This window comes from Acromyrmex echinatior, chromosome 15 (assembly GCF_024713525.1).
Source record: "Acromyrmex echinatior isolate Ae372 chromosome 15, ASM2471352v2, whole genome shotgun sequence".
In the NCBI taxonomy this organism is placed as follows: domain Eukaryota; kingdom Metazoa; phylum Arthropoda; class Insecta; order Hymenoptera; family Formicidae; genus Acromyrmex; species Acromyrmex echinatior.
Window position 1 is genome coordinate 10,229,257 of NC_141866.1, and position 23,172 is coordinate 10,252,428.

The 23,172-nt window shown below is 31.6% G+C and overlaps 3 protein-coding genes across 3 annotated transcripts; 1 reads left to right on the forward strand and 2 right to left on the reverse strand.

Annotated features, from left to right (window-relative positions):
• Positions 1-1,173: 1,173 nt before the first annotated feature.
• Positions 1,174-12,849, reverse strand: LOC105145758 (uncharacterized). Its single transcript, XM_011055554.2, has 7 exons — positions 11,760-12,849; positions 11,297-11,407; positions 10,537-10,685; positions 8,552-8,748; positions 8,272-8,474; positions 7,465-7,726; positions 1,174-7,026 (listed from the first exon to the last, which is right to left on the reverse strand). Exons 1-7 carry the CDS (start codon positions 11,833-11,835, stop codon positions 5,103-5,105), a joined length of 2,922 nt encoding a protein of 973 aa, XP_011053856.2. The 5' UTR covers positions 11,836-12,849; the 3' UTR covers positions 1,174-5,102.
• Positions 12,850-13,841: 992 nt separating this feature from the next.
• HBS1 (translation elongation factor EF-1alpha (GTPase) HBS1) lies at positions 13,842-20,444 on the forward strand. The gene is made up of 9 exons (XM_087414095.1): positions 13,842-14,118; positions 14,386-14,451; positions 14,532-14,831; positions 14,922-14,960; positions 16,616-17,165; positions 18,303-18,532; positions 18,639-18,834; positions 18,895-19,100; positions 19,190-20,444. Exons 1-9 carry the CDS (start codon positions 14,076-14,078, stop codon positions 19,642-19,644), a joined length of 2,085 nt encoding a protein of 694 aa, XP_087270221.1. The 5' UTR covers positions 13,842-14,075; the 3' UTR covers positions 19,645-20,444.
• A 281-nt stretch (positions 20,445-20,725) lies between these two features.
• Positions 20,726-21,741, reverse strand: LOC105145243 (selenoprotein K). Its single transcript, XM_011054722.2, has 4 exons — positions 21,446-21,741; positions 21,292-21,376; positions 21,105-21,179; positions 20,726-21,027 (listed from the first exon to the last, which is right to left on the reverse strand). The coding sequence occupies exons 1-4, from the start codon at positions 21,462-21,464 to the stop codon at positions 20,934-20,936; spliced, it is 273 nt and encodes a 90-aa protein (XP_011053024.1). The 5' UTR covers positions 21,465-21,741; the 3' UTR covers positions 20,726-20,933.
• Between the last annotated feature and the right edge of the window lie 1,431 nt (positions 21,742-23,172).

A 23,172-nucleotide genomic window follows, 5' to 3' on the forward strand; every position in this document is an offset into this window, starting at 1 on the left:
ATCGGTAATTCGAAGAAAAAAACAGGAGGTAGAAAGAAGAAAACAGTCGTAGAGAACAGCACTCGTTATACATTGCAAAACACACGTTTTTTTACAATATGTATATTGTATGTTATACCCACCATATGTGAATCTGCAATCTAAGACTATTTTCGAGAGACAACATAATTTATATTTAAAAACCGTAACAACAATCTAAGCGAGTGGGTTTGAGTCTAAAATAATATCACCGCATTACAAAATTACAATTGTTTAACTGCTGTATCTAATTTTTATTATCGATTTAGATGTGCAATATTTCGTTTGTATTAAATATATTCGATGTGAATATAATGATAGTAATGACAATATACAAACTTAAATTTCTGAAATTAAAATATTCTACATAAATTCTACGTAAATTGACAAAATCCAATACACTTCTTAATTGTAATCTTTTTTAATAATCATAATATACATTTTTAAATAGTTTTTTATTATATGGCCTGATATTTTAAACATATATTTGTTTAAATTATAAAATATTTTATAATTTTTTACTTTTTCAAAATTTTTATTGTGTACACTCTGTTTAAAGGATATGTTATTTTAAATTTTATTATATTTGTCATTTTTTAAATACTGCAATTTTTAAATATTGCAATCTTTCAAAACAATAAATAGTAATAAACGAAGTAAGATAAACCTTAAAAGAGAGAGAGAGAGAGAGAGAGAGAGAGGGGATCGAGTTTTATTTTTAATCGTATGTAGGATATATTCGTCAGATTGATACATCATATTCGTGTTTCAAAATATTATATGTTTAATAAAGACTCGATATCAATTAGACGACGCAGGAAACAATGGATAATCTTTCACTCTTGGCAATTGAAATGGAAAAATTATTAATAAAACAAAGAAAAGTAACCGAACAAATGAGAACAATTTTAAAAAATAAATCAAAATAAGGAAATGGCACGTTTTCGTGAGGATAGATGATGCGACAAATCCAAAAATTAGATGAAAAGTAGATTTTTCTCTCTTCTCTTTTTCTTTCATCGTACGTATACGATTTCCAGAACCATCTGAAAGTTATTCGCGCTTGGGTTTTTCCATTCAAGCCAAGTGAGAAATAATTTTGACAAGGATAATCGACAATGTCATGTGGTGAGATAAATAAAAAGAGACCAGTCCTTGAATGGAAAAACATTTATTTGCTACTTTTTTCTTCATCATCATCATCATCATCATCATTATCAATAAAAAAACAAACTGATTACAGATAGATATACGATATGAAAACATGCTAGACGAGTAAAGAAAAATAGAGAGAATGGACGATAAAAACAACGTCCCTGATGATCTAGTGCATAGGAAGAAGTTGGCAGTGTCGAGATATTAATAATGATAAATCTCACTCGATTGTTACGACTAATGAAAATCAAAGTTTCTCTCGAGATTACAAAGATCACGGATAAGTAACAAACTAAGACTTTATTTTCCCTATCTAAGCTTTGGTAATCTTTTCACGTCTCTAGACGCTCTCTTGTGGCATATATATGTTATGTGGGACATTTAATAATAAAAAAGAAGTCAGGCTACTAAATTATGAAAGCTCATCGAGTCATCAACCGTTAGACTACTTCTTCCATTTCACCAGAACGTATCATTAAATGTATTAAAAACTAATACGTATGCTTGATTAATTATTGAGTAAGAGAATTGGTCGAAACTTTACAATCATTACAGAATACAATTGATTAAATGATGAAAATGTCAATGACTAAAATAAAAGAACACAACATTTTCTTTTTAAATGCTAATTATAATTAACAATGTTCAATGCGAGCAAAACAAGTATCGCGATGATTTTTGTTTATGATATCGAACGCAGTACATTTCATGCTTATTTAGAGAATGTTTAACGCTCTATACTTTTTAATGATTAATGAGCAATAAATTGCAAATATTTGATATTTTGGATACAATAAAAAAATTAGTCATAAGACCTCTAATCACATAAAATAATTAATCAATAGTCTTCAGATCATTTTTCATTGCCTGTATAGTGAGATTATATATATGTATAAAACTGTGTGTGTGTGTGTGTGTGTACTTTTTCAATATGTATATATTTAAAAAATAGTAGTCACATATCGTACACTTGCAAGAAAAGTGACATAAGTAAAATATTATATTAATTCTTTAATATTATATTAATTCTTTAAAAGAAAAGAAAATAGCGTATTTTTAAATTAATTATTTACTATAGTATTAAATATAAGTTAAAGTAAATCACAAATTGCTTGTTTTAAATTCTCTAGAAGTAATATAGGTATTTTTGTTATGGTGTTATCAATGTTACGTTTCCTCGAAAAACTATCCTTCTTTTGATTTATTTTATTAAGAAAATATTCAATTTGTTATTTTTCCTAATTAAAAGCAGAAGTATTTAGAACAATTCGCACATAATACAAAATTCAAAAAATTTCGACTTGCATCACTTTTTCTGCGAGAATGCGATATCATTGATTGCTATTTTTAACATACAAAATGGTTATTAAATGAATTAATTGATAAACATTTCGTTTTTACTGTTATGTCGAAACAATGTATAATTAGAACAAAACATAGGATTAACCGACAAAATGTCATTAATAACTATCTTCTTATCTTATCCACTCTTAAATTTATAAATATATAAAGAAAGAAGAATGTAACCTAAGCAAAACTTGAAAGGAACTTAAAAAGATATTAGTCAATTTTTATCATTTGATTGTATTATAGCATGACAAGATATTGCAATTATTCATATGAAAAATAATTATATTACATATTTAAAAGAACTAAAATTGATAAACAAAAAAATAGTTATTTTACGTATAACATTAATTTTTCTGTACTTTAATCTTACAGGAGCATTGTAAAATTTTAAATATCAAATAAAAGAATAAAAAAAGGAAAAACAAGAGTTTAGAAAATGAATCAAATATTGTATCATAAAAAATGATCATCTATGATGTGAATAAACTTTGAATGATAAATGTTATCAGTCTATTAATTTTAGGTCAGTCTAAATAATCAAAAGATCATCAAAGCGTAAGAATAAATAAATTATGAAAAATCATTAAAGCCATGTATTCCAATATATTATTACTTAGTTTATAACCTGCGCTGTGAGCAATTTGTTTTGTTTTGCTATCAAAACTACTTCAAAGACCAAATAAATTTCGCTAGATAATACATGATGAATATATAATCCGAAAATACATAATCTGAGACGAACAAGATGCAAAGAACCATTTCGACAATAAAATCTACTAATATATTAAAAGTAAAAAAGAAGTAAAATATATATATATATATAGCAACGTGTGATCGTAAAAGAAATTAACTACAAAAAACACATTTGATGTATATACAACTGTAAAAAGTGATTGTCAAAAATAATTTTAAATATAACAATTTTCGTTAAAATAATTTAAATATTCCTATGAAAATGAAATTCTTATTTTTTTTTCTGATGGTATCTTATTTCATTATACTGTTACTACAATTGCATTTGTGGCAGTGTTAAAATATATTAATTATTGTAATTTGGTATGTGGATACTATCAACCGTGGAGTAGAACTTAAATAATAAAGACAAAAACAAAATCAATCTTGTCATGTAATATCATATACGGCAAGAATACGCGCATTAAAATCTTGCTACACGCTTCTCAAGAGTTAACGAGTATATCGATCCTGTGCGAAGCGACAAGTATATAAAATTATCAACTCATATATGCTTACACTGTATATGTATAGTAAAAAAAAATCGTCATACTTTCTTCAGACATTTCGTGTCGGCCATTACAATGCAATCTAATTGATTTCACTATTATTTGGGGTTTAAGGCAATCGTGTTTATTCGAAAACTGCCAAGATTTCAATGTGATTATTTGCATTAATAATTCGGCAATGTAAAGAATACAAATGCATTCATTATAAATATTATTTTCAATATATGTATATGTATGTATATATATATATTATATGAAAAAAAAAATATATATATATATACAGGATGATAAAAAAGATTGGTGACAAATTTTTGTATTTATTAAATTATTAGTAACGTATTTTAAAAAAAAACTTTGAAGTGTTAGTTATATTAAATATAAAACAAATAATTATATATAAATAATAACAATTATATACAAATAATAACAACATTTAAAATGCTCACCTTCGGCTTTGAATGACATTTTATATTTTAAGGAACTTCAAGAACGCAATAATGACTTTCTATGGCAAAATTTTTTCAGGCAATCAATAGCGCGCGCTCTCTCTCTCTCTCTCTCCCTCCCCCCCCTCTCACAAGTCTATCGTCTTTCAGCAACAATTTCTTTTACATGCATTCTTTTACGTGATACTAATATATAGTCATTTTCTAATTATATTTTTTAACGCCGAGATTTCGAATAGTTTATTAAAAGAAGTTGTCATGGTAAAGATTCTTGTTCTTCTATAGCGTTATAATTCAAATTGATTCTTGGTCTTCTCATCTAGAGATCAGGTTTCGAAACAATGATTTTTCCGGAATTAAGTTGTTAGACTAATATTCATTCCCAATCTAAGAGATCAATGTATATGTCTATTATATATATGCCTACAGTTTTTAACGTCGGCTCCGAACGGCGATGGCAAATATATTTCGGCGATTTATAGCAAAGATGTTAAAAATATTCTCGATGATTTGTCTTTCGAGAAGTGGTTAGAAAAGATTCTCGCACGGTGAGAAAAGATTATTAATGCGTTCTCGTAGCACCTTGAAACTTATATCAAAGCTAAAGATAAGCTTGCATGTTAATTCTTGATATTTAATAAAATAATACTTTCGTTTTTTGTAAATACTAATGAATTGATAAACGCAAAACTTGTGGCTAAACTTTATCATCCTATATAAGATTACGCAAAATATTTAGTATGAAAATTATTATCTTTTTCGTAGAAACTATTTCGCTTTTTGATTATCGAAATCTTGGCATAGTTTAATGTAGAGTAATAAGAGATCGCTTAGTACGTGATGTAAGAGAATTGATTTTCTCTCTCAGAGAGTCTGTAAAACTTATCCGTTTTTAAATACAACAAACGAAAATATCGAGAAGAATACCCTTAAGAATGTCCAAATTACCCTGTGGTTTACCATGAGCCAGATAATCGTTAGATTTTGTGATGCTCACTGCGTCCAGATCGTCTCTGATTATCCATTTTATATAACGATCACGTTTCTCTGCTTCGGTGGCATTCTCCAGAGATTGCAAACCGTCCGTACAACCTAAATGCTGCAGATTCTGTAAGTACAGTCTGCCAAGATGACTAATGGAATATCCGATTTCTAAGCTGTCTTTATTGCCACTCATGGTTTCTTGCGTAGCGACACTTGCGACAGGATCTAAAAGTCTCGATTGCACCAATTCAACAGCATTAGTATGATTATCGGATTGCACTGATGGTTCGTTCGCGTTCAAATTATTCTGTCTTATCTGGAGACATGGTAGTGTCTCGGCGCTAAGACATGTATTCCTTTCCGCGATATTTGTGTTTAAAAGATTATTCGAATCTGCAGTCATACGAAATGTACTCTCCTTAAGATTCGCGTTTTTAGAAAAACCGATAAAATTTTGAATAAAGGCAATATTTGTCTCATCGAAAGACCCGAGATTTGACTGGACGGGAGCACGATCAGTTAACGCACTTGGTGCACGTTCAAAAAAATCAATATCTTTCTGATACCTCTGTAAAAAATATTCGCACTTTTCCTGATCGGTCTGAGGATACTGGTTGTCAATCGAACATTCTTCTCGTTTTAAGAAATCCTGATGTTTCTCGCGCTCCCTGAGTAAAAAATGCAAACTTCTACCAACTCTTTGAAAGAAATTAGGCCGTTTGCGCTCTTTGCTCGCCGCCATTAAATCAATGGATTTTTTTGTCAATTTTTGCGAGGAATCAAGACTCCTCTGTTTACCGTGAAAAAAGATTTTCGGTCGCTCTTCCGGCAGAAGATCCAGGCTCTTACAATCTGCCGTGGGTAGATCGATGCTTCTCTCGAGCGATTCTAAGCTTCTATGCGTTTTTTCTTTATTACGAAAAGAGAAATTTCTGCGTTTATTAGTGAAGGCTTCCTGCAACAATTCACTGCTGCTTTTCTTAAAAATCTCACCCTCCTTCTCAAGGAATTCTATGTTTCTCGAGTCGCGACGCGTCTCATACGCCGTAGTGAGACGTCGTGTGCCGCTCATTGTTGGACACTTGAGTTTTTTGTCACCGTCATAATCAACGTAGTCTTTCTCTTTATCCGGACCACCGAAACAATTCATCGAACCGCCTGAGATCGCCACAACGTCATCCCTATCGTCTGTCATCCGTCGAATGCAATTCGAATCATCTGTCTCTAGATCCTCAAACATTACGACCTCGCGATCTATGTCTTTCTCAGTTTTATGCCCATGAAAAAAATAACTCTGCTTATCGAGCTGACGGGACGTTGTGTTTGGACTCCTCTCACGTGGTCTACTTAGCACCGGTTGATAATAATCGCGCGATGTGGTCGCGGGATTTAAATCGACGGTATAATTGGGGCCTAATTCTCGACTACGTCCTAAATTGAGACTGGTCAAGTCTAGAGAAGCCGCTACATCTGATGACGGTAGCGGCGCCGCTCTACTACTCGGTGTGGTTAATTTGAATGTACTAAATTGACATGGATTTGCCACACGTGTCGCGGCAACGGTTTCATTGCAGCCAGATGTGGACTGTTGTGAGTGTCCGACTGTCACATTGCGTTGCGTTTTTCGATCAGCAATAGCGAAATTCTGGCTTGCGCAGAATTGTTGGTAGAATTGTATTTTACCTTGAAGATCACTCTTGTCCTGATTGTCCTGGTCACCACGAGTCTCCATCTCACGTTTCTGCCGGATCGCTCGCAGACTTGCATTCGGTCCAAGCGTCGGGCCTACCGCCGCTACGGACGCATTCGGCAAACATTGCCGCGTGTAGGGTCTAAAATCAGAAGAAAACGTAAGTTTTACAATAAATGGAATATGAAACATACAAAATGGAATATATTATGTATTATAAAAAAAAAAAAAATTTTGATAAATGGAGACAGGCAATTATTTAGTAAAATTTAAAAAGCTGTAATTTTTTTAATTATTTCTGAACAGAACTAAAAACTTGTTTTAAATGAAATAAATATATTTTAGATTCACGAGATCTTTAAATAAGAGATTAAATATTAATGAAAAGTATTTTTGCAAATTATATTTTATTACTCATATTCGAAATTGCAGTTTCTTGATTCTTTGCTACAGATGTTAAAAATAGAGCACATTTAAGAGCAATAAAATAAAGATGCTATCATTAATGAGCGTTTAATGTTACGTTTAAGAATTTTTCAGAAAAATGGGCGTTCTATAATAATTAAAAAAAATCATTAACCTCGATCGATGCTCCTGATCGTTGTTGGTCCCGGAAGGTAACGCCGCATTAGACGGTTGCGAATGCATGGGCGCTTGCTGCGCAGAAGGTAACGTCGGTTGTCTCGCGTTACCAAATTTCAGCATATTCCAATCGAAAACATAGTCGTAGGTAAAGCCTTGACCATGAAACAGTGTCCGGAAAAGTTGTCGGAGATGCGAATAATCTGGCCTTTCCTCGAAGCGTAAGTCTCGACAGTACCTTAAATACGACGCAAACTCCACTGCAATAATTAATAAAATGTTTACTTCTTATATGTGTATATATATTGGGTCATTTAAAAAGTATCCGCGGTTTTTTCATTCAAAAATTGAACAAAAAACCGCGGATACTTTTTAAATGATATAATAATATATAGTGCAACAATAGATTTTGTGATCAATTTAGAATTATTATAATTTTTGCTTGATAAAACTATCAAGACATCAATAATTTTCGAGTTATAAATGATTGAAGAATTTTTACGCGAACTAAATTACAAAGAATCAAATCTTTTATAAAATTATATTATTCGGTTAAATTAAGGGGATAGCATGATATTGAGGGGGGGGGGGGGGAGAAAGAATGAGAGAGAAGAAGTCACTGATTTTAATTAAACTTGGTAACGATATAGAATCCCTAAAAAAAAAAAAAAAAATATATATATATATACATATATATATCAAAGAATTATTTAAAAAAATGATTAATGCCGAATTATTAAAAGAATATTCAGGGATTCTATAATATTTTGTGTAATGCGTGCTATTATCTATAAATAAAACTTACCGGGATAACCTTTGCAAAGCTCTTCTACAGGAGTAGACATTTTCTTCTCGGAAATGCGTTCATACTTCTGTCTCTTGGTTGCTGCTTTTAAGCCCTGCCAAGGTAGACTACCTCTATTAAAGTACATGAGGACATAGCCCAGAGATTCAAGATCGTCTCGTCGTGACTGCTCAATTCCTAAATGCGTATTTATACTCGCGTATCTGTTATCATAGTAAATGGATTAGTCAAAATGATATTATATGGATATAATATTATACAATTATCAATCACAACTAACCTGGCAGTTCCTGTCAGATTTTTGTTTTCTCGATAGGGTATGTGCTTGTGTGTGCGCCCATCGCGATACTTTTTAGCTAATCCGAAATCTATGATATAGACAAGGTTTCCCTTCTTTCCCAAACCCATCAGAAAATTGTCTGGCTTAATATCACGATGAATGAAGTTGCGACTGTGAATATAATCTGTTCTACTTATCTGTAGAATAGAAAAGTTAAAGCACTGTTATTGTAACTGTATATTGCATTTCATGCGCATGCTTCATGCTTCAAAGATCATATACATAAATATAAATAAACTCTTTATTCAATATTTGATTTATTATTATATGTACTATACAATACATATTAAATCAGTAACATTATTTTTTGTAAAATATAATTTTTTTTTAAATGTGACATTTTATAAATAAAACTAACTAATGCCTGTATTCCTTATTGTTAATTTTTAATCTATATTTTCAATGACATTTAAAAATGTGTTTATAAATATACGTATACAAATCATATAATAAATATATATAACACTATAATTTATTATATATTAGGTGGTAATAAAAAGAAATCCATTATTTTTCCATAGATGGCTTTAGTAATCTGTATCTCATCTACGCGTGATACAGATTACTAAAGCCAGCTATTGGAAAAATAATGGATTTCTTTTTACTACACCTAATATATAATTTATTGCATAATACATACGTCCAAATAAAAAGAAACCGGGTTAAACTTGTAAAAATTTAAATTTTATATTTGTATAACAATACGGTTTTCGCTATGCTTCAAACATTCTTTGAAAAACTTTGTCTTAAATCACGCTAAACACTTCGCGAATTAGCTTGGCCGTATCAAAATCGTCTCTTGAATTTCAATTTTATTTTTTGAAAAACAAAAATTAATCATAAAGAGCTAAATCTAGCAAGATCAAAGAAAGTAAGAAAAGTCAAGAGTACGATGAAGACCATGTTGGGTTGTCTTTTTTAATATCGAGGAGATTGTGCATCAGAAATTTCTTTTTGCTGATCAGATGGTATAAATGTAGTTTTTTTTATTGCAACATTTTAAAATGATTATGTGAAGATCATCGTAAAAAATCGATATGGCCAAGGACTTCTAAGCTAAATCGCAACTTAAATCAATTTCAGATAAAGATTTTCAGAGAACATTTTGAGATATGGCGGAAACGGTAAAGTCATTATACAAATGTAGAATGAGAACTACTTTGAAATTTATATAGTAAATTGTATAGTACAAATTTAAATTAGGTAAATATTCAAATTAATTTATTTAAATTATATAGGCTTAGTCCCGATTTCTTTTTAACTGACCTACGTACATGTATGTATATTTATTTATAAACACATTTAAAAATATTAATTATTATAAATGTCGATATGTACAACTTCTATAATTGCACAACATAGTTAAAGCAATGTCTCTCTCAGCAACAAAAAAATATTTATTGAGAATATAAATATTTCTTGGCAAGAATATGTACAATAACATTTTTCCGTAAAATGAAGTATAATTAATATATAATCACAATATAAAATCTGAACGTATGGTAAAGCATTTGGCAAACACTCCTGCATATACACATTGAAAAAGATCCACATTTAGATTTTTATTTAGAGTGCAGCCATAAATATACAACCCTAATAGAATCCTGTAATGTATATCTCATGTAAAGTAGTGTTGCTGCGCGTACCTTAGCGCTGAGACACTACCAGTGTCTCCAGATTAATAAAATAATTATATAAGAGATTCTGAGATTCTAAAAAAAATTAAATGCAATTTTTGTTATTAATCAAAATATCTATTAAATTAATCATGTCAGTATGACATAAAAAATTATAAAAAATTTAAAAACAGTATATTTCTTTAACAATATATTTTATTTTGACGCAAGAAATAATTTTTGATTAGTTATTCATATACAATATCTATAATAAATAAAATAAATTTTTATAATAAAAAGAATATTTACCAATTGATCGGCAAGGAGTAGAACTGTTTTCAAAGAAAAACGTCTTGAACAAAAATTAAATAAATCTTCCAGTGATGGTCCAAGTAACTCCATCACCATAACATTATAGTCACCTTCCGAACCACACCACTTTATAGTTGGTATTCCAACTAAAATATTGAGAAAAAAGATTATACTACAATATAATAATAATACAATGTTCTAATAGTCCAAAAAAAGTAAAATCTAAAAAGATTGTATTATAATTATAGTTTAATCTAATTGTATCAGAGAATATTACACTTCCTTCCTTTCACTTTCTCCAAAAAGATTATGCAACTGTATTACTAGTAAAATAATCACAGTATAAATGTTATTTAACTAACACAATCAATTTCATAATTAAAACAAATCAATTTCGTAATTAAAATTATTAAGTCTTAATAATTATACATTTCAAATTACAATATATATTTCTTTATATAATCTTTTTTTTTAAAAAGTTATTACCAATTTCTAATAAACCAATTGACAAACATTTCTTAGAACAATTAAATATTTGTTTACTTAATTAAAATCTCTATATCATGCTAAATTTGTCTTTTTTAACTGCTAATGTCAGGAAAAGACACACAAGCAAGAGATATCAGAGATACACAGTTGTGTGTCATGTTGAGTGAAAAGAAAAGATATTGGATCAGCTGTCAAATAAATGAGAACGTGGATACAATTCCTCGTATAGAATAAACATTCAATTGATAATACAGAAATATTGACTTACCGCCTCCTTGCATCATCTTGTAAAACTTGGACTCTATGTGCAACTGCGGATGTCGTGTTTTTATGCATTCTAACTTGATAGCGACTTCCTCACCCGTAGAAATATTGGTACCTTTGAATAAAGAAAAAGTTCTAAAAAGCTCATTTATGCGTGCACATTTACATGGATAGGATATATAAAGACAAAGAAGGTATGTGGAGAAACGAAAGATAGAAATAACGGAATAAAAAGAGAAAGAAAGGAAAGTGGGAATAAAACGTTACGAATTAGCGATTTAACGCTCTCTTGCGCAAAATATACAAAATCTATTGTATATCATCATACACAGAGGAGGATGGGAGGGATGAAGAGGGGGAGAGGGAGACAGTATCAGCATCGAGTGGCTCGACGACGAGGACGAATGACTCGCGCGGACATGCGGTTGACGAGCGGCAGAGAGGGGTGGGAGGAACTTTCAACTTACCTAGGTAAATGTCGCCAAAGGAGCCGCTCCCGATTTTCCGTCCTAGCCGGTACTTATTACCAACACGTAGCTCCATCGTACACAAGCCCGTGCGGCGCACCCCGATGGAAGTATCACGGTCGCGATTGTAATCACGGCGGCGGCGACGAGGTGACTAATATATACACACACCAACAATCCAGCGTAAGGTAGGCAGCGCGGTACAGCAGCAGCTGACCCGACCTGAGCGTGAAGTGATACGATGCTCGATGCTCAATCTCGCAACAACAACGGGCGGCGCGTGCTGGACTCTGATTGGCTCGCTCGCTCGCGTTACTGGCTCGACGGCAACAATACTTCCATGCTCGTCGCACAGAAACTCGGACCGATTAATCTTGAACCTACGGGCATTTCTTCGTGGCTAGTCGCGATGAACAGAATAGCGCACCTCGTTGCGATGGCGGTCGCGCTGATGGCGGCGGCGCTGCGCTCGCGTTTGTCTGTCGCCACTCGCTTTCTCGCTGTTGTGTTGACGGCGCTGCGCCGCTGCTGCCAGGGTGCCAGGCAGATCGTAGATCTGGCAGATAGGCAGGAATCACGACGAAGATGACGGCATCAAGGAGTTTATCCTGTGGGAGTGGAAGAGGAAGGACGGCCGATGATCAGTCGTGGCGAAATTCGATAAACGTACCGCGCGTAGACACTTCGTTTATAGTGTAGCTGCAATAGCGAGACGGGAAGAAAGATCGAATCTTGTAGTAAATGTCGATTCGACTGTAGGAGCGCGAGTAATGACCAATGAGAACGCACGTCGCGATCGTGGTAGGGCATCTGCCCGCAGCCCGAGGCGTCCAAGCGGACCGATGAAGAAGCACGACCGAAGATGCACCAATCGCGACTGCGCCCTCACCGCCCTCACGACGTTTCGTGAACACACGTTCGTCTCATAAAGACGACCACTGACGAAAGGATTAAAAGAAGGAAAGAAAGGAAAACGATTGTTGCTCGAAGACAGCGCCCTCATGTATACTCATTACAATTGGGTGCATTCAGAACGACAACTGCTCATTAAGCCCGGATCCTCATACGGGAAACAGTGGCTTAAGATAAAATCACACGGTGCGGAAACCGACTGAGGAATAGAGCATGCATCATAGAAGCAACCAATCTGCGTTATTCTGAATAGCGCTAATTGGTTGTTTCAATGACGCATTCTCTATTCCGCAATCCTTTTCCGCATCTTGTGATTTCATCTTAAGCCACACTAAGTCATAGCAAATGGATGAATCATTATTCTCCTCGAATTCGATTATAATTGGTCAATTTCTTAGACCTGTTCTACAATACGTCGTATGTCGGCGTCGGATACCGAACGCTTGCGTATTCGGTTGTCGGCTGTCGCATGGAAAGAAATAATTGATCATGATTGGTTAATTTCTTACGGCACGACATACAACAACGTCTCCCGACTGATTGTAGACTAGGCCTTACGACTTAAAATATTTATTGTAGATCCCGACTTACAGTCAAATGAGAGGAAAATAATTGACTATGATTCGTCCGTTTCTTATGGTTTTCTTAAAACTTAAAAACCTATTATAGATCCGAGCTTAGGATCTACAATATCCCTTAAGTCCCAAAGTTAATTGAAAAACGCTAAAATCCGTATCAGACTAGAGATTGAAATTGAGATTGGATTGGAATTTAACTAATCAGAAAAAAGAAAATCAATATCAACTTTAGTGAACTAATTTGCTTTAATTGATCAAATTCCAATGTAATCCCAATCTCAATCTCTAGTCTGATATGGATTATTAATTGTTTTTCAAGAATAAATTAATTTTACTGGATTTTATCTTCCTCAATCATTTTATTATAAAAAAATGTAGAAAATTTTAAATTTGTACATTTTTCTGATAATAAAAGAGTGATTAAAAAAAGTAAAATCTAGTAAAATCCTGGAAAAAATCTGGTAAAAGCTTTGGAACAATCAAAATAGTTGATGTTGATGTTTTTCAATTATCTCAGGTTCTCGGAGTCACAAAAAATTATTTAGGATTGATGATCTAGTATCTCATCGGTATATACACGACCTTCCGCAGTCCGCTGGTCTCGGGTCCGCTCTATCTAATCTTTTTTGGTTTGTGGTTCCATGCAATTTTGTGTAATGGGTTGGAAGGATTAATAGCATGTTGTAAGTAACATCTGCAGTTCAAATGTCGCGATCGCAGTCGTGATCATCCGCGGTTTGTAATTCAGTTGTACTTACTTAAAAGTATACATGGGAGTACGCAAGTGATCTTTTATCGTTGTTAAATTTTATGTCACATGTGAAACATGTCGCGACATCGAGACGTTCGTTCTATGAATTACTCTGATGGTAAGTAACTACACATGCGTTGTGAATCGCTTTATCTTGCCAAGATTTTTTTTGTCTTTACGAAGAAATTTAAACCTTAATCTTTCAAAATATCACATTTCGATTATGTATTAACAATCCTCCTTATTTTGTTACTATCATATTGTTTATCAAAATACTTATGAAGTATAGCAATGTAACCTTTAATCATGCTTTTACCTTTAATTAAATATTCCTGTTTATTGATGTGTTGTAAAAATAAGAATACATTAATTTTTTTTTATGTAGAGTACGATGGCTATGATGATGTTTATGGACATTCAATGGAGGACGATTATTGCGTATCGCCTACTGGTATATGTCTTACAGATTTTTCTATAATTTCCAGCGAAGTATAATTATTTATTAATTGTACATATATGTTATATACACAGTGGAGCAATTTTTATTTGATCGAAGCAAACAACAAAATATTGCTTCATTCATCACAGAACCTGATATAGTGGAAGACAATGAAGATATTGATGAGTCTTCACCATCGTCCAATGAAGAAAAATTTAATCTTTCTGAATTAGAAAAGGCAAAATTAATATCTTGTTTGGAAACAATTAGAAATGTTATAGGTGACACAGTATCTGATTCCAAATTGAAAGAGAAAATTATTTTGTCAAATTTTGATGCAAATATAGCACTTGATGCTATTTTAAAGGAGTCTTCACCAAAAAAAGTCACTGGTATGCTTATTCTGTCATAATGGATAATAAAACTGAAATATTAGAATATAATAATATTGATATAAAAAAAATCTTGAAATACATTTACAGAATCTATAGAGAATAAGAAACAATTGGAGCGACATCCAGGTATATATTGCACATAAGATCTTATATGTCTCTAATATATTACATTGAAGCTTAGTGTTAAATTTAGAACTAACCTTGCTTTTTTTCTTTTTTTTCATGTTCTTTGTATTGGACTTCATCGGTAAGGTAAGGTGTTTCAATTGATGAATCTAATACATACACGCTCACAATACCTAGATTTTCTTTTAAAAAAGAACATATTTCTAAAGATTCTACTTGGACTGTATGTCAACCGAATAATATAGATAGTTCAAAAGATGTAAATAATTCCTTCAAAACTTTCTCATCATTAGCTGGAATTGTTTCCCATCACACAGAATCTATAAATTCAAATATAACAAAAATATCTTCACAAAATAACACAAATGCACAACCTTTCAGTTCTTTAGCTGCTTTAACTGCAGACTATTTACAAAAATCTAATACAACTAATAATGTAGAATCTCAAGATAGGTATCAATCACCAGTCTCACAATTTATCATTCCAAAACTATCAATTAAGAAAAATGATAGTGAAGAAACGAGAAACGTACATTTACCAAAATTTCACAACAATGAGAATAATAAAAGACAACTAGTATCTACAAATATTTTGGACAAAGATGAAATCGATTCACTTCAGAATGATTTTTCAAATATGGACATCTTTTCAAACGGAAATACCGTGATAGAAAAACAATTTGTAAAGCCAATAAATACTGTAAATGAAAATTGCACTCCATTATCTGACGATTGGGTAGATTTGAGTGCTGCTTTAAAGGAAGCAGAATTTCTAACTGATAACGCTTTTTGCGGTGTCGATTTGACTACTTCGATAAAATTGTATGATACTCATAATTTAGACATATCTCTTGAAGATGATGATAGGATAATACCAAATGTGTTACCTGTCACTTTAAATTTATGTGCTTTGAAATCTATTAAGTTTCCATATACAAAAAAGAACGTCTCGGTATTTGGAAAAACTTTATGTAAAAAGTGGAAGAGAAAAAGACCGATTCTTAAAACTATTGTACATTATAACACAGTTAAACCTTTCGACTTTTCTACTCCGTATCAAAATTCAAATCGATCTTAAAAGATATATCTACGAATAGATAAGTAAAACGGGTTACTAAATGTGTAACATGTATATTTAGGATGTCAACATTTTTTTGAAAAATATAAAAAAGATTTATAATAGGAATAATATTTTAATTATATATATGTATGTATATATATATATATATATATATTTCTATCTCTTTAGCATCATTTGACTATCTTTTATTATTTTATATTTATAATAGAGAGATTTGAAAAAGATATCGACATGTTTTTAAATGCACGCATGCGTTCACACACACACACACACACACACACACACACACACACACACACACACACACACACACACATACATACATACATACATACATACATACATACACACACACACACACAAAATTGTTACAAAAACAATAATATACACAATTAGCATTATATTTGTATTATACTTCAGTAATTATATGTATATAGTATAACTTTTACATTTATATACAATTTTTGCAATTTTATATTAGCAATACATATGCAGATGATTATATTTTATCTTTTTTCTGATGCAACTTAGCATAGCTTCAACTTAGCATAGCTAAGAATTAATTTCATGATAGGTAGCAAATTATCATCAAAACCTACGTTGCAAGTTACAACACCATCTACTGTAAAGGTCGTACCGACCGGGACGAAACCTATTGTGAAAGGTTTTGATTTAAGTGGTGTAGAAAATACAGATTTGTTAAGCCCACGTTGTGGAAGTCCGTCTTCCAATCGGAACAGTCCTGAGGTCAAACGCAAGGAAGATATCATACAAAAGGAGAAAAGAATAGTCTCGTCAAAAATGAATAGTCCAAGATGCCAATCACCTATGTCGGGTCATGTAACACCGGAATTAGATACTAAAGTAAAGTCTAATACATCTAATGAAGAAAAAGCGGATGTCGAAGCGATATACAACAGTAAGAGAGGCGGCAGCAAGGAACAGCTTCATTTGGTAGTCGTGGGACACGTTGATGCTGGAAAAAGTACATTACTTGGACGATTACTCTGCGATTTAGGTCAAGTATCACAGAGACTTATCCATAAATATCAACAAGAGAGCAAAAAAATAGGAAAACAATCGTTTGCCTATGCTTGGGTACTCGACGAAACTGGTGAAGAAAGGTGATTATGTAACTTGTTATTGGGGATTCTTGGTGGAAAAAATTTGTCATTTTGTTCGAAAAATATAAAAAATGACAAATTCTGGCAAACAAAGACAGTATTACCGAAATTTGACGGAAAATATCTCATTTTATCTATAATCTGAATTTGTACATTTTGACAATTTTCGGAGAAATTTAGGACGAATTCAGACACATTTTGATTACATTTCGGACAATTTCGGACACATTCGAACAAATTTTTCCACAAGGCACTGGATATTCGAAAAATATTCGTTATTCGGCATTTCGATTTATTATCCAACACTTTTTAACTTAGATCAGATAGTCGGATATCATTAGCATCTGAGAGTGTACATCCAATTGAAATTTTATATCATTAAATTGTTCATATTTTATTATATAATTTATTATTATATTATAAATATTCTATAATTAAGTATGCATACTCATAATGCTATAATATCTTATATATTTAAACTTTGAAATTGCCTATAAGAACTGATTGGATGGATTTATGTATAAAAATTTGTATTTGAGTATTACAACTAATAACATACGTTTCATACAAACTTTATACAATCACATGTGGACAACACAATTCGTTATAGAATAATGCGACTCTATTTGCTTGATTACGTTTTGTAATGTACTTTGGTTAAACATATGATATTGAAAAGGATCTAAACGGCGAGCGAAACGTATATTATTAGTTGTAACACTCAAATAAAAATTTTTTTCATTTGAGTTACACAAATCCATCCAGTGTCAGCTCTTATAGGCAATTTCAAAGTTTCATTTAATTCGCTAGAATTTGATTATTAATTCATCTTATATATTGCTGCAAAATTACTTACAATTTTTTCCTCCACAGTTATCATGTCCATTGATACAGTCCTTTTCGCTCTCTTTTTCTTTTTCACTCAGCCTTTTTTTTAAGAAGACATTGTTCCGGAATTCAATTGGATATCCGGAAAATATCGAATATCCGATTCAAAAAATTGCCTTTCCGAATATCCGATGTCACATTTTTTTCCGATATCCAATATTCAGTAATTTTATGATCCGATACATCCTTACTTATTACATTAAAGAGTCAGTGCAGAAGAATGTACCAATTATAATACATCTTTAATAGAGAGCGGGGAATAACAATGGATATAGGCCACTCGAAATTTGAAACGGACACAAAATCTATCACTCTGCTAGATGCACCTGGCCACAAGGATTTTATTCCGAATATGATAACCGGCGCTACGCAAGCAGATGTAGCTTTGTTAGTAGTCGATGCAACCAGAGGCGAGTTTGAAACTGGATTTGATAGTGGAGGACAGACACGCGAACACGCCTTATTACTACGCTCTTTAGGTCATTTTTTCCCCTAAGTTTTGTAAAAAATTTTAGTTATTAAAAAAGAATATATTTACCATCAATTTTCTGTATTTACAATTCTGAATTTTTATTAAAAATTTAGGAATCTCGCAACTAGCAGTAGTTGTTAACAAGCTAGATACCGTAAATTGGTCTAAAGATAGATTCAATGAGATAGTGGACAAAATGAGTGTATTCCTAAAGCAAGCTGGCTTCAAAGATACCGTTACTTTCGTACCTTGCAGCGGTTTATCTGGAGAGAATATTGTAACAAAACCAAAGGAACAACTCTCTAATTGGTAATATCTCAATGTTTTTGCATATATGCTTTATCTATTTCTTATGAAATAATTTCACAGGTATACCGGACCTACTCTAGTTAATGTTATCGATAATTTCAAGTGCCCAGAGCGGCCTATAAATAAATCATTTCGTTTTTCGGTGAATGATATATTTAAGGGTACTGGATCTGGATTTTGTGTGTCTGGTCATGTGGAGACGGGTATGGTATCTTTGAGTGATAAGGTTTTAGTACTACCTCAAAACGAGATTGCAGTTGTTAAAGGTAAACTAAGGTTCTATTAGGCTTTAGTGGATTTAGCAATAGTGGACCATCATAAAGATGTTATGTGCTTAAAGATTACTTTATCTTAGGTCTTCAGTCGGATGAAGCTTCAACGGCAAATGCTTTTGCTGGTGATCACGTTGCGTTGACATTAGCGGGAATCGAGCAGCAAAATGTGGGTATCGGCGATATTATCTGTAACCCGCAGAATCCAGTACCTATAACGACCTGCTTTCAAGCGCATGTTGTTATATTCGCGATAACAAAACCAATCACAAAAGGTCTTCCAGTAGTGATGCACCAACAATCTTTGGTACAACCGGCGGTTATTACAAAATTAATAGCGCAACTTCATCGAAGTACTGGTGACGTGATCAAGAAGAAGCCGCGTTGCTTACCTAAGAATTCTAGTGCGATCATTGAGGTCGCAACGCAGACACCAGTTTGCATGGAGTTGTATAAGGATATTAAACAGCTAGGTAGAGTTATGTTACGATTAGAAGGTACCACTATTGCAGCTGGTTTGATTACAAAGATTTTATAAATCTGATTAATATAAATGAAATCTCGAATATTGCAATGCAATTTATATACACAAGAGAAAAATTTTATTTAGATCTATAATAATATGTGTTGTGTGTGTATATGTGTGTATGTGTGTGTACGTTTATGCGTGCACGCGTAAGTATCGCTGTGTATAGCGCGATATAGCTATCGGTGTGTATTTATACATCACACAAAATGATATATGCAAACTTTATAGGTTGTTGTTATGTATAATAGTATACAGAACTGTACTGAATAATTTAAGATTTTTTTATATATCCCATAGTATATTTATAATTGTTCATGAGCCATAGTACATGGACGACTAAAGCTGCGTTTTTGATACTATTACTGCTAAAAATCTACAATATACGTTATGTACATTGTAGATTTTTAGACAATGTATATTGGAATATAGCATAACTAAGTCACGCTATTTAATTGCAAATGATAGACATAGTCGCAAATATGCATGATTTAATAACTACTGAACAACAACTATTAATAGCGTTTTATCATTGAAATATTCCATATTGTAAGTAAATTTGTAGTTCTAGAAATTTATGTAATGCAATAAATGCAATACTCAATGATGTTATTCAGTATAGCTACTGAATATTATGCACATTGATGATATGTCTTATCATTCAGACTTGGTTCTGCCAATGTAAAATTAATCTTACATTGGTAAAACCGGATTTTAGTAATGCAACTAAGTTTTTCGTGTATCATGGCTCTATATCTTGGACAAGTGTAAAATTAATTTGGCATATCTAATAAAGATGTATGGTTACATTATTTTTATTAATATAATTTATATTAATTACTTTCTATATTATTATTTGTTGCTAATTAAAGATTTATGTGGTATTACATATCATTAAAAAAATAATGTCAGGTTAAGCCTTGTGACAAAGCTTTACTGAGGTAAGTTTATATGTAATATAGATAATTTTATTTTTATTATACGTGTGTGTATGTGTGTGTGTGTACATATACATACATGCATATATATACATATATATATAAATATAAAACATCTATATAATATTATGTGATGTTTATATGTTAACTAATACTTTATAAAAAGTTTCAAAAATTCTTTTAATGAGAGTTATAATAATTATAATAATTTTCAATACATTAAATATATTAATACACTACTTTTTAATAACAAATACTGAATAAATGATAAAAATATAATTATACGTCTTTCAATCATGACTAACTAATTAGTTTTTCTTGTAATAAAGTAAATATAACAAAATACTTTTTATTTTAACTTTTTCATCTTGCGCAACTGCTACAACCTCCAAAAAATGGAATGTCAACATTGTTTCCTGTGTTTGGTCTACCAAGTCTACGCATTGGAGGACGTGGTCTACATATAGTAAATTATGCAAGTTATTGTCTTATATATTTATCATTTGATATAAATATTTTAAGAAATTATCATACCCAGAACCTGGACGATAATCCCTTGAATATTGATTTCCTGATCTATTCATGCCAGGATTGATCAATGTCTGAAAGCTAAATATTTCCAACGTTAGTGTGAGTAAAGAAAGAATAATACAGCTAATTAGTCAAAAAGTAATTTATACAGCATTATAGATGATTATACAGTAGATTATGGAGCACTTACAACATAATAATCATATAAATTACTCCTGTAAAGAATCCGAAAATTCTTCTTAATCCCCATGGAGCAGATTTTACCACGTCACCATCTACAAGCAAATTACTATGTACAAAAATTCCATTATTTTTACATAAAAAATTAGATGACAGTATATTACCGTCCGTTACATAAACCATACTCGAAGCAGCACGCTTGTCAGCAAAGATTGATTCAAATACAAAATTTATTTTCAATTTTTTGATTCTTTTTCACGTACAATTTTACACGATTTTATTATACGTAACCATAAACCTTATCAAATCTTTACAAACATTCACATATGATGTAGGCTGACAGACTAACAATTGCTGGCAATGATTGGCTGATGACTGGCAATCAAATAAGACACTTGAATTATTAAGCCAGTAACACACGATACATGTTTTCATACTGTATCGGCAGATTACTAGAATTGCAATACATCTATCATATGATGCTGGCTTTAAGATACGATTTCCAACCAAAAAATTGTAAACCGACCGGATCATGGACACTGGCTACGTAGTTTAATGTCTACATTTTGTGGACATAGAGGCGCTTCGAAATAAAGTAACAGCTAAATCTCGAGCATGACCGCTCTCAAGCTTTTCTCTGGTCCTATTTGGAGAGTAATGATACTGGCAGCGCTGAAAAGCTACAGTTTACGTTACACTGTAGATTTTCAGTATAGGTAATCAATTTTAGAATATAATCTACGTCCCAACAATAAGGATCATTCCACAACTTGCATAGCCGTATAACCATGGCTGTAGTCAAAATCTCACTACAAATGTTTTAAAGCAATTTTTGATTAGTCAATTTGTAAAATTCTTTTTTCTAATTGATCAACCAAACATTTCAAAGCATTGTAATACGAATATTATCGTACAATTTTTGAAAAATCCATAAATCGAAGAGTTTAGTGCAATAATGTTTGTATCACAATGATAATTATTATGTACATGGTCATCCAATCATATAATTCTTGAATATCGCTTCTATCGAAAATATTGAAAATTTTGTTAAACAAGGATCGTACTAGAACAATTTATGTTGAGTTAATGGACATCAAGACCATTATATAATTACATTTACTATAGGCTTATGGAATATGTAATAATTTATATACGTTAATAATATATAAAATTTGTAACATTCACTGAAGAGGACCATTGAAAAAAGGTCGAAATATGAAATATTGTTTATATAAAGATTAATAAAACAATTTAATTATAGCATATGTTATCTTGCTCAAAAAGCCCTTATTGTATATTAATTGAAGTATTTTTCAATTTTTACGAATACAATATTATAAAATTATATATATATATTATAAAGCAATGCTTTATAATTTATGTGTTTAGAGTCCGATCGAAATTCTGAATTTTACGGCCGAAACTAGCCGGAACTGAAATTGAAAATTCGGTCGAATTTAGATCTCCAATATATCTCTAAGAAAAAATGCAAAGGAGTAATAAACGTATGGCCAAAAAAGATTCCCAATCCAATGATCTGGAAAAGTCATGAAAAGCTCGATCATATGAAAGTTTGATAATTTTTTTAATAAGAAACTTTTTTAGTTGTTTTTTATATAAAAATATCAACAAATATGTGTATTTATTTTTATTTTTTATTATTTTAAAATACTGAAAATTTATCGTGCATATTCTGTAATTCCATTTATCATTACATTGGATTAATTACTTTTGAATTAATTAACCGGGCAATGTACCGGGCAAATTAAAAATTTAACTTTTTGTCACACGTTTGTTTATATGGCTTTTTTCCAATGTTGGTATTTCTACAATTTTAAAGGTTGGCTATTGTGACAGATTAGAAAAAACAAGTTTATTCTACTTGTGCAAA

Coding starts and splice junctions, on each gene's coding strand:
- LOC105145758 (XM_011055554.2), bottom strand. CDS start 11,835: ATGGAGCTACGTGTTGGTAATAAGTACCGGCTAGGACGGAAAATCGGG. Junction 10,686..11,296: donor CAAGATGATGCAAGGAGGCG/GTAAGTCAATAT, acceptor TCAATATTTTAG/TTGGAATACCAACTATAAAG. Junction 7,027..7,464: donor GATCAGGAGCATCGATCGAG/GTTAATGATTTT, acceptor TTCTGATTTTAG/ACCCTACACGCGGCAATGTT.
- HBS1 (XM_087414095.1), top strand. CDS start 14,076: ATGTCGCGACATCGAGACGTTCGTTCTATGAATTACTCTGATG. Junction 14,832..14,921: donor TTCACCAAAAAAAGTCACTG/GTATGCTTATTC, acceptor ATACATTTACAG/AATCTATAGAGAATAAGAAA. Junction 17,166..18,302: donor GACGAAACTGGTGAAGAAAG/GTGATTATGTAA, acceptor CATCTTTAATAG/AGAGCGGGGAATAACAATGG.
- LOC105145243 (XM_011054722.2), bottom strand. Junction 21,180..21,291: donor ATTTATATGATTATTATGTT/GTAAGTGCTCCA, acceptor GGAAATATTTAG/CTTTCAGACATTGATCAATC. Junction 21,028..21,104: donor GATTATCGTCCAGGTTCTGG/GTATGATAATTT, acceptor TACTATATGTAG/ACCACGTCCTCCAATGCGTA.